This window comes from Heptranchias perlo, chromosome 16 (genome assembly GCF_035084215.1).
Source record: "Heptranchias perlo isolate sHepPer1 chromosome 16, sHepPer1.hap1, whole genome shotgun sequence".
Taxonomy (NCBI): Eukaryota; Metazoa; Chordata; class Chondrichthyes; order Hexanchiformes; family Hexanchidae; genus Heptranchias; species Heptranchias perlo.
In genome coordinates this window covers 51,495,622-51,508,153 of record NC_090340.1, presented here as the reverse complement: position 1 = coordinate 51,508,153, position 12,532 = coordinate 51,495,622, and the positions used below count along the sequence as shown (strand labels likewise).

Sequence of the window (12,532 nt, the reverse complement as noted above, 5' to 3'; positions counted from 1 at the left end):
ATATCAATTCAAATGTAACCATTTCACAGCAAAAAGGGGATAGTGTTAGAGCCCCTATTTTGTATTAAACTTTATACCTTAAATCTTGACAAATATGGTGTGGCTTTTAAATTATGCAAACATTTGCATGCCTCCATTTTCTTATGTTAAGGAGCAGATTTGTTTTTAAAAAAAACAAATTCATCTTGCAAAAGAGGAAATCTAATATACATACAATTTGATAGTTCCATGGAAAATCAAAATTTTCTTATAATTTTTCACCCCATCAGACTATCAAAGAATCTAATAATCGCTTACAACAGACTCCACACTTGTTTCAGTCTCAGTCCTATCTTACAGACCATTTTGAATCGTTGCAAGATGTACCAAGGAGCATATTGTTCTCCAAACTTCACAAATGAAAACAGCAAGAGAAGCTACCCAATGGGCTGGGCAAGTTCCTCCGCTAAGGCAGGTTACCCAAAGCATCTGGTTGTACGAAAAGAGATGTCAAAAATAATCTCTTCAAACACACTACCAATAATAACCTGATTAAATTTGAATTATCCAATAATGTGAATTAAGCAATCTAAATGACAGTGCAAAGTGGAAATGTAGAGCTGAATAATTTGAATTAAGTAACTTTAAAAAGACTGCATCATAAATCTGCAAAATTGTCTAATTGCTGTGTGCAAATGCCATATCCTTCCTTAGATAATGAGTAGAGCATCCATTTATTTGTTTTTAAAAATAAACACCACTATCCTCCTGTATAAAAAGGCCACTACATGAGTGGGGTGACAACACAATTGTGACTTAGTTGTATTATCCAGTCGTGCTCAGTTGCTATTTAAATCTGATACCAAATGGGTCCACAGCCATGGTAAATTCAATTTACACTGTACGACATTTTGGGCTTCTGGTTGGTCAGGACTGAGTCTTGTTGGCTCCAACAGAAAACTCTGATCCTTGCTCCCCAAAATGCTGCAGTGTATTAACCCAAATCAGTTTATTTTACGTTAAAAGTAAAGAATAAATGCTCTATTTAGTATTTTGAAATTAACTATAGAAGATAGTAGCCTAAAATCCTGATATGATAAAATTTTATCTATTGTAACTTACCACATTGATAATACCAGAACAAAAATTTGAGCAATTACAGAAAACCCATAAAAGTACTTTTATATCAGAACAAACTATTCTTGCATTCCATCACCCTGGGAGTTAAAACTTACTCATCTAATATTTTACGCTACAAGCAATTTTGCTTACTCTGATTAATACAAGCTTGCTCAGTAGATCATTAATGATAGATTCACAAGCCAGAACGACTGGATCTAGAATTTGCCTACCTTATTCAATTGAGAAGGATTGATCAAATACTTCAGATACTTCCTGATCTATATTTCTTTTATTCATTCATGGGATGTGGGCATCACTGGCAAAGCCAGCATTTACTGCCCATCCCGAATTGCCCTTGCAAAGATGCCGGTGAGCTGCGTTCTTGAACAGCTGCAGTCCGTGTGCTGAAGGTACTCCCACAGTGCTGTTAGGTAGGGATTTCCAGGATTTTGATCCTGATCACAGTATCAGCTGTGGCTCAGTGGTAGCAATCTCACCAGTCAGAAAGTTGTGGGTTCAAGTCCCACTCTAGAGATTCAAGCACAAAATCACGGCTGACACTTCAGTGCAGTACTGAGGGAATGCTGCACTGTTGGAGGTGCCGTCTCTCGGATGAGATGTTAAACTGAGGCCCCATTAGCCCCCTCAGCTAGGAGTAAAAGATCCCACGGCACTTTTCGAAGAAGTGCAGGGGAATTCTCCCGGTATCCTGGCCAACATTTATCCCTCAACTAACTCCTAAAACAGTTGATCTGGTAATTTATTTTACAGCTGTTTGTGGGAGCTGGCTGCGCACAAATTGGCTGCCATGTCTCCTATATTACAAAAGTGACTACACTTCAAAAGTACTTCAATTGGCTGTAAAGCAATCAAGGTTGTGGAAGGCACTACAAAAATGCCAGTCTGTCTTCCTTTATATTTCTACCCCACTTACCCTTAAAAGAGTTGGTTGATCTACAATCTGCTATCCTTTTTACATAGTAAAATAAAAATAAAAATCTACTTTTCTGCTCCTAACTTACCTCTAACATTCATTTTAGTTTATTTCAACTGACTGCCAGTACTTACCAACACTTGTTTGTATCTTAAAATATTTCCACTTGATAGTTAGTTTATCTTTCACCTAATTTCCCCACTGAAGTGAATGGCGCTATATAAATGCGGGTTCTTTCACTGTGGTCGGTCATGCCACTTTTCATCCCCTCCTAAGAGGGATATAGTTCCTTTCCTATCCCTTTGGCCGGGGTGTAAAAGAAAGAAATCAGCCACAGATCCCATTTCTGATATCCAGTGACTCCGGCTGACTGCCAGATGAGGATTGGATCTTAGCATGATGCCCCCTGCATGAAATAGCTGCCGCCACTCAGTGTCAAGGTTCACATATGAATAATATGCACTTACTTCAATGAGGCTCAATAAGCAATCGTCACAAATGGTACCACACCCAGAAAGGCCTTCAAGAGGAGGAGGATAAATACAGAAAATTGGCCTCAAAGTTTACTTTCTCAACTTTATAAGATACCACTGGACAAAATATTTTTCATCTACCTTATACTGCCCTGAATTAAGAGATCCTTCAAGAGCCCATTTCCAATATTTTCCCAGCTTTTCAGATAATTTAAAAAAAGTTTTAGTCTAATTTCTTCAAGGAATCTATAAGGATCAGCTTGCTCTTGCAGCAGGACATTTGTTTTCAGCAGCATTACTTAACCGTACTCTGCTTCACTGTTTACAGAAGAGAATATGGGGATGAGGTACAGATATGGCGGAGGGGAAAATGCAGTAGATGCGATGTAAATGAACTTTCAGAAAGCGTTTGTCAAGATATCATGTAGGAAACTACTGGAGAAGGTTAAGGGGTATGGAGTTAAGGGGAAATTAGCAAACTGGATTAAAAACTCATCAGAAAGGAGGAAAGACATTAAGAGGTAAGGGCAGTTTCTTGGTGGTTGGAAGTGGGTAGCGGTGTCCCATAGGGATCTGTTCTGAGACGGCTTCTGTTCATTAATGCTTTGGATATAGGGCTAGAGGGAGTGGTGTCCAAACTGCAGATGATACTAAAATAGGAGACACAGCAAATAATTCTCAGGACCAAAAGAATTTGCATGGGGATATTAAAAAGATGATGGAATGGTTAATAAAGTGACAGAAGGAATCCAATGTCAGTAAATGTGTGGTGGTGTATTATGGTAAAAAAAAATTAAACTAACATTGAATGGGGGGAAAGCTAAGTGAGGTGGAACAGCAAAGGGTTTTGGTGGTTCAGGTTCACAAGACATTAAAAGCAACACCTCAAGTAGATAAGGCAATAAAGAAAGCTAATGGAATATGGGGATTTATAGCAAGAGGCATGGAATATAGAAGTTGAGATGTAATGGTTAATCGACATAAACCCTTAGTAAGACCACAGTTATGAGTACCGTGTGCAGTTGTGGGCACCACACTATAGGAAGGATGTTGAGGCAATAGAGAGGGCACAGCGCAGATTCACTAGGATGCTGTCTGGTTGAGAAAATACAAGCACAAAAACTAGAAAAATGGGAGCTGTTTTCATTAGATCAGATTACAGGTAATTTGATAATGGTGTTTAAAATTATGATAGGGTGAGCGGATGATGAATGTGCAGAATGGAATACCAAGTGAGGTAGATTGTGTGGAAAAATTTACAGGAGAATTGGAGAGAGATACAAGTGAGTGGGGCGATTGAAAGGCATTGATTTTTTGGTTTGACCCAGATGGAATGCATATTCTTTTCTGGTTCTGTATTTTCCCATGCTTATTTTGGTTCACTACATGTAGTATTCAAATAAATGCAATTAAGTTTAAGGAGTGTACACTGAACTGAACTCTGCCAGAGGTATGTGCCAAATAGAAATCAAGCACTTCAACCAAGAGAAAGAAAAAATAAATTAGATAGGGGTCACCTCAGGCCACAATCACATACCACTGGCTCAGAGTAGCATTGACAGAGCCGTAGATCTATTTGCCCTCTCTCCCACAAAATTGTGTGGCTTTGGGGAATCAAGACAGGAAAAAGGCAGAGGTCAGGGGATCCTGCTGTGTATGTTAAATGGGTCCATTGACATCATATTTCAGTGTGCAAAGAAAAAGGCAAGACTAAAAAGGTACGACTTTCAGCGGCAATCAATTCACCACCATTATGGACAATTTATGCTTACCTTTACTTATTTCAAGGTCAATGGGATAATCAATATTCTTGATCAGTTTCTGGCATCCTCCAGTCTTTTCATAAACAAAGCGTTTAAGATGCAAGACAAGAACGGGAGGCAATTCTTCTAAGGTAACACGACGACAAATCTCAACCTGAAACAGCAAATGGAAATTAGTTTCAAGGTTTGCAGTAGTTGAGAATATTTAATGGCTTCATAAGTAAATTAGGGATCGTTGTGACTTATTAAAAAAAAATCCACATAAAGTATTAAATTAAACACTACTTTTTATTAGGAAACTGAATCAATTTATTTTCCTTACTATGGAGTTTATTGAATTTTTTTGAAATCTAGACAACCTATAAAATTTGCGATTCTGCAAAAATTGCCAACATATTTTTACTTAATTAGTCCAAAACATTGAAAGTAGTTAGTGTGTAGAGGACGATTTGCCACAAATTGTGCACAGTTCCAAGTCATTTACATCTTCACTCATCTACTCACTGCTCAGTGCTTTTCCAATTACACCTGGATAACTGAGGGAGATGCAGCACTTTTCCCAAAGGAACAAAAATGAGAACCTGAAGGCAAATCAAGCAAGGCTGCTCTTACGCACTTCCCAGCATTCAGTTTCAAATGGCATTGTTAGAAACCTGACACCAGAATGGCACCCTTTGGGAAAGGATAGTGTTGCAATTTTACACGTCTGGACTGCTGGCGTAAAGCTTTGGCTGCTGGCAGTGCAAATTGAAAACTCAGTTGCAAACAGCCCGGGATTTTCTGAGCATTCATTTCAACGGTCAGAAAATCATGGTCAATATAGGCCCAAATTCCAAGGTTCCTTGCATGGACTAATTGCCTCTATTGTGTGCAGCATTGGGGGATGGGTGGGGGGAAAGACAGCCATTAAACCAGGATAGAGAAGAAAATTACAAGAATGGAACCCAGCTTCCACTGAAAATTATACTTGGTCTTGACTTATACTATGCAACACTGCGGGAGATCAACTAGTAATTTATTAAAACTTTTATGTCGGCATGCACTTCCTGTCTACACGACCTTGTCACAATTTTGTGTCAACTTTTCGCCATTTTAAATTCTTTCGTCCACATTTATAACTGTAATTGGCTACGTAAACACGACGTGCTGTAATTACACCCCACCACCAGTGGTGGAATTGTAGTTCCTCAGCTTGTACCAGTGAAACTCAAGCTTCAACCAACTTGACGTCTCTGCTTCCCAAATTATCATAAATGTTGCTCTTTAACAATAAATAATATAAAATCAAAGTATGAATGTAAGATGCAGAATTGGAAACTCAAGTCCACAGATCTCTAAGCTCATCTCTGAGGGAGGAATATTTTGTCCAAATCTGAAGACAAACTTTCATCATTCTTTAAGCAGAACTACTACCAGAAAAAGTTAAAACTGCAGTATTCAAATAGGAAGTAGCTAATAATTTTTCAAAAGGCTCTTCCATGATTGCAAGCTAAATTATAATTTTGAATTTTCAAAGATACTTAAAAAGATAAATGAGTTTTTAGCAAGCCAAACTTTGGCTGAAAACACCAGATGCCTCGCACATGATCCAGCAAAACCTGTGTTCAAAACATTATATTTTTTTATTCGTTCATGGGATGTGGGCGTCGCTGGCAAGGCCAGCATTAATCACCCATCCCTAATTGCCCTTGAGAAGGTGGTGATGACCCACCTTCCTGAACCGCTGCAGTCCATGTGGTGATGGTTCTCCCACAGAGTTCCAGGATTTTGACCCAGCGACGATGAAGGAACAGCGATATATTTCCAAGTCGGGATGGTGTGTGACTAGGAGGGGAACATGCAGGTGGTGGTGTTGCCATGTACCTGCTGCTCTTGTCCTTCCAGATGGTTGAGGTCGCGGGTTTGGGAGGTGCTGACGAAGAAGCCTTGGCGAGTTGCTGCAGTGCATTCTGTGGATGGTACACACTACAGCCACTGTGCACCGGTGGTGAATGAAGTGAATGTTTAGGGTGGTGAATGGGGTGCCAATCAAGTGGGCTGCTTTGTCCTGGATGGTGTCGAGCTTCTTGAGTGTTGTTGGAGCTGCACTCATCCAGCTAAGTGGAGAGTGTTCCATCACACTCCTGGCTTGTGCCTTGTAGATGGTGGAAAGGCTTTGAGGTGTCAGAAGGTGAGTCACTCGCTGCAGAATACCCAGCCTCTGACCTGCTCTCGTAGCCACAGTATTTATGTGGCTGGTCCAGTTAAGCTTCTGGTCAATGGTGACCCCCAGGATGTTGATGGTGGGGGATCTGGCGATGGTAATGCCGTTGAATGTCAAGGGGAGGTGGTTAGACTCTCTCTTGTTGGAGATGGTCATTGCCTGGCACTTGTCTGGCGAGAATGTTACTTGCCACTTATCAGCCCAAACCTGGATGTTGTCCAGGTCTTGCTGCATGTGGGAACGGACTGCTTCATTATTTGAGGGATTACGAATGGAACCGAACACTGTACAATCATCAGCAAACATCCCCATTTCTGACCTTATGATGGAGGGAAGGTCATTGATGAAGCAGCTGAAGATGGTTGGGCCTAGGACACTGCCCTGAGGAACTCCTGCAGCAATGTCCTGGGGCTGAGATGATTGGCCTCCAACAACCACTACCATCTTCCTTTGTGCTAGGTATGACTCCAGCCACTGGATAGTTTTCCCCCTAATTCCCATTGACTTCAATTTTACTAGAGCTCCTTGGTGCCACACTCGGTCAAATGCTGCCTTGATGTCAAGGGCAGTCACTCTCACCTCACCTCTGGAATTCAGCTCTTTTGTCCATGTTTGGACCAAGGCTGTAATGAGGTCTGGAGTCGAGTGGTCCTGGCGGAACCCAAACTGAGCATTGGTGAGCAGGTTATTGGTGAGTTAGTGCCGCTTGATGACACTGTCGACGACACCTTCCATCACTTTGCTGATGATTGAGAGTAGACTGATTGGGCGGTAATTGGCCGGATTGGATTTGTCCTGCTTTTTGTGGACAAGACATACCTGGGCAATTTTCCACATTGTCGTGTAGATGCCAGTGTTGCAGCTGTACTGGAACAGTTTAGCTGGAGGTGCGGTTAGTTCTGGAGCAGAAGTCTTCAGCACTACAGCTGGGATGCTGTCGGGGCCCATAGCCTTTGCTGTGTCCAGCCGTGCACTCAGCCGTTTCTTGATATCACGTGGAGTGAATCCAATTGGCTGAAGACTGGCTTCTGTGATGGTGAGGATATCGGGGGGAGGCCGAGATGGATCATCCACTCGGCACTTCTGGCTGAAGATGGTTGCAAACGCTTCAGCCTTGTCTTTTGCACTCACGTGCTGAACTCCACCATCATTGAGGATGGGGATGTTTGCAGAGCCTCCTCCTCCCGTTAGTTGTTTAATTGTCCACCACCATTCACGACTGGATGTGGCAGAACTGCAGAGCTTTGATCTGATCTGTTGACTGTGGAATCACTTAGCTCTGTCTATAGCATATTGCTTCCGCTGTTTAGCATGCATGTAGTCCTGAGTTGTAGCTTCACCAGGTTGGCACCTCATTTTTAGGTACGCCTGGTGCTGCTCCTGGCATTGCTCTTCCACACTCCTCATTGAACCAGGGTTGATCCCCTGGCTTGTTGGTAATGGTAGAGTGAGGAATATGCTGGGTCATGAGGTTACAGATTGTGCTGGAATACAATTCTGCTGCTGCTGATGGCCCACAGCGCCTCACGGATGCCCATTTTTGAGCTGCTGGATCTGTTCTGAATCTATCCCATTTAGCACGGTGATAGTGCCACTCAACACGTTGGATGGTGTCCTCAGTGCGAAGACGGGACTTCATCTCCACGAGGACTGTGCGGTGGTCACTCCTACCAATACTGTCATGGACAGATGCATCTGCAACAGGTAGATTGGTGAAGACGAGGTCAAGTAAATTTTTCCCTCGTGTTGTTTCACTCATCACCTGCCGCAAGCCCAGTCTGGCAGCTATGCCCTTCAGGGCTCGGCCAGCTCGGTCAGTTGTGGTGCTACCGAGCCACTCTTGGTGATGGACATTGAAGTCCCCCACCCAGAGTACATTCTGTGCCCTTGCTACCCTCAGCGCTTCCTCCAAGTGGTGCTCAACATGGAGGAGGACTGATTCGTCAGCTGAGGGAGGACGGTAGGTGGTAATCAGCAGGAGGTTTCCTTGCCCATGTTTGACCTGATGCCATGAGGTTTCATGGGGTCCGGAATCAATGTTGAGGACTCCAAGGGCCACCCCCTCCTGACTGTATATCACTGAACCGCCACCTCTGGTGGGTCTGTCCTGCCGGTGGGAAAGGACATACCCAGGGATGGTGATGGAAGAGTCTGGGACGTTGGCTGAAAGGTATGATTCTGAGAGTATGGCTATGTCAGGCTGTTGCTTGACTAGTCTGTGGGACAGCACTCCCAATTTTGGCACAAGTCCCCAGGTGTTCGTGAGGAGGACTTTGCAGGGTCGACTGGGCTTGGTTTGCCTTTGTCGTGTCCAGTGCCTAGTGGTCGGATGCCGGGTTGTCTGTCCGGTTTTATTCTTATTTTGACTTTTTTTAGCGAGATTTTACAACTCAGTGGCTTGCTAGGCCATTTCAGAGGGCAATTAAGAATCAACCACATTGCTGTGGGTCTGGAGTCACATATAGGCTGGACCGGATAAGGACGGCAGGTTTCCTTCCCTAAAAGGACATTCGTGAACCAGATGGGTTTTTACAACTGATACTAGTTTTTTTTAATTCCAGATTTTATTTTAATTAATTGAATTTAAATTCCCCAGCTGCTGTGGTGGGATTTGAACTCATGACTCCAGATTATTAGTCCAGGCCTCTGGATTACTAGTCCAGTAACATAACCACTATGCTCCTGTACCCAGGCTACATCTGTGGCAACATAAACCCAAATATCATGGCTTCATATTAAATTGGCCAAAACTGTAGGAGTATGTACTCGTTGAGCATTTTTAAATGCCATCAATTTGTTGCCATATGGAGCACAGAAAGCACGCACACTTTTGTTCATTAATTATGAATGTGAAACAAATGCTTGTATTCTAATTCTTACAGACTGGTGTTAAAATGTAAAATGTTTGTCTAAAATACTCCTAGTAACAGAACACATAAGTAGAACTCATTAAAAACATGCCGTTTGAAATTTAAGTAGATTTGACTTGAGTGATTCCGATCTATATTTGGAATCAAATTTAATTAGAAGCACGTACCTCCTGCTTGGTTTTAGTGGTGTATCCCTGAACAGACTCCCTGGCCACCAAGCTTTCCAGAGCATCCTGCACTGTACGAATCTTTTCAGATTGTATATCAAGCTGCAGTGAGAAGAATAGCTGGAGGGTCGCAGATTCCTTGGAACTTTGCTGGTAAACCACAGACCTGTAGGAAATGTAAAAAGTGAGCAGATTTTGAAAGCTTTAGATATTAGTGTAATGTACATAAGCATTTGGGATAATGCGAAATCTCCATTTATTTGATAGAGGAAAAGGGAATACATAATTTGTGGAACCATGTTCCAAACATCCTGGTTGATTGTGATCTACACAAAATATTTTTTTTAAACTGCCACCTAACCTAACAATCTCTTCTGTGGGATACATTTGATGCACCACATAGAATCATAGAGCACAGAAGTGTCTGTGCCAGCCCTTTGAAGAGCTATTCAATTAGTCCCACTCCCCTGTTTCCCCTGAGCCCTGTAAATTTCTCGATCTGACCATATACGGGCATGTGGGTTCACTGGTGGGTCCCAGAGCTCAAAAACAGAATATGCAGTTCACTACCCATATAGCCTATCCAACTCCTCTTAAAATGACTGATGTTAATGCCTCCCTGGGCAGTCTACTCGAAACATTCACCACTGTGTGTGAGAAATACTTCAATCTTAGAAGAACATAAGAAATAGGAGCAGGAGTAGGCCATATGGCCCCTCGAGCCCACTCCGCCATTCAATAAGATCATGGCTAATCTTTGGCCTCAACTCCACTTTCCCGCCCGATCCCCATATCCCTTGATTTCCCTACTTAATCTCTCCTCATAGCACAACCCTCTCATCCCAGGAATCAATCTAGTGAACCTTTGTCACACCGCCTCCAAAGCAAGTATATCCTTCCTTAGATAAGGAGACCAAAACTGTACACAGTACTCCAGGTGTGGTCTCGCCTAGCCCTGTACAATTGTTGCAAGACTTCCTTACTCTTGTACTCCAACCCTCTTGCAATAAAGGCCAACATGCCATTTGCCTTCCTAATGGCTTGCTGTACCTGCATGTTAACTTACTGTGTCTCTTGCATGAGGACACCCAGATCTCTCTGAACACCAACATTTAATAGTTTCTCACCATTTAAAAAATATTTGGCTTTTCTATTCTTCCTACCAAAGTGACTATCTCACATCTTCCCACATTATACTCCATCTGCCACCTTCTTGACAACTCACTTAACCTGTCTCTATCCCTTTGCAGACTCTATGTCTTCCTCACAGCTTATTTTCCCACTTAGCTTTGTATCTTCGGCAAATGTGGATAAATTACTCGGTCCCTTTATCGAAGTCATTAATATAGATTGTAAATAGCTGAGGCCCCAGTCATGATCCTTGCGGTACCCCACTTGTTACAGCTTGCCAACCTGAAAATGACCCGTTTATCCCTAATCTGCTTTCTGTCTGTTAACCAATCCTCTATCCATGTTAATATATTACCCCCAACCCCACGAGCCCTTCCTTATCTTGCGTAGCAACTTTTTGTGTGGCACCTTATCGAATGCCTTCTGGAAATCCAACTATACTACATCCACTGGTTCCCCTTTATCTACCCTGTTAGTTCTTTGAGGATATAACTCTTAATAAATTTGTTAAACATGATTTCCCTTTCATAAAATCATGCTGACTCTGTCTAATCATATTATGATTTTCTAAGTGCCCTGTTACTACTTCCTTAATAATGGATTCCATCTTTTCCCAATGACTGATGTCAGGCTAACTGGCCTGTAGTTCCCTGTTTTCTCTCTCCCTCTTGAATAGCAGGGTTACAATTGCTACCTTCCAATCCGCCGGGACTGTTCTCGAATCTAGGGAATTTTGGAAGATCACAACCAATGCATCCACCATCTCTGCAGCCACCTCTTTTAGAGCCCGAGGATGTAGGCCATTAGGTCCAGAGGATTTGTCAGCTTTTAGTCCCATTAGTCTGTCTAGTACTTTTTCTCTTATATTAATTGTTTTAAGTTCCTCACTCTCATTTGCCCCTTGGTTCCCCACTATTTTGGTATTTTTTTGTGTCTTCTATTGTGAAGACAGATACAAAATATTTGTTTCACGTCACTGCCATTTCCTTATTCCCCATTATAATTTCTCCTGTCTCAGCTTCAAAGGGACCAATGTTTACTTTTACTACTCTTCCTTTTTACATACTTGTAGAAGCTCTTACAATCTATTTTCATATTTCTTGCTAGTTTACTCTCATATTCTATTTTCTCCCTTTTTATCAGTCTCTTACACCTTCCTTCTAGGGTTCGTCTCAAGGGAGGCTAAAAAAATGCTTTACACAGAGGATGGTTAGGATTTAGAATTTGTTGAAGCACAGTCAATGAATTATTTTATAATGTCATTCGATACTTTCTGTAAAAACAGGAATATTAAAATGTATGGGGAGTGAAGAGAGCACAATTAGATTTAGTGGCTAAATTGAAGAAAAACTCCAGCACTGACTTGATGGCAAAATGGTTCAATGGGAAGAAAGTTTTCTCAGTGTCCTGGCTTATATTGGACATATACTTGAAAAGGAAAAATTCACAGGGCTATGGGAAAAGAGCAGGGGAGTGGGACTAATTGGATAGCTCATTCAAAGAGTCGGCACAGGCACAATGGGCTGAATGACCGCCTTCTGTGCTGTATGATTATGATTCCTTTCCCAACCAATGTCACCAAAAAATTAATAAATGGCCACTTATTGTTTGTGACATTTTACGGTGTACAAAATGGCCGTTGACACATTTGAAATTAATGCATTCTGTGCAAAGTGCTCTGAAATGTTTGAGATGTAACGAGATGTTGCATAAATACAAGTAATTCTTTTTTCATTTGTTAGTTTATTTTATTTAAACAGACTGACATTTGTATATTAGAAATCTTACATCAACATGCAATTCCTCTCTGCAAAACTTGATTTCCCGTTGTCATACTTTTTGTGTTCGCTTCCTCTCATTATAAATTCTTATGTACACATTTATTATGGG

The 12,532-nt window shown here is 41.8% G+C and overlaps 1 protein-coding gene across 2 annotated transcripts in view; it reads right to left on the bottom strand.

Annotated features, from left to right (window-relative positions):
* usp10 (ubiquitin specific peptidase 10) overlaps nt 1–12,532 on the bottom strand; it is a 95,146-nt gene that overhangs the window by 26,893 nt on the left and 55,721 nt on the right. For both annotated transcript variants that reach the window (XM_067998118.1, XM_067998117.1), the window contains exons 11-12: nt 9,512–9,677; nt 4,281–4,425 (exon numbers count right to left, since the gene is read on the bottom strand). In XM_067998118.1, coding sequence (XP_067854219.1) covers nt 4,281–4,425; nt 9,512–9,677 — 311 coding nt within the window. The remainder of the gene's footprint in view (nt 1–4,280; nt 4,426–9,511; nt 9,678–12,532) is intronic.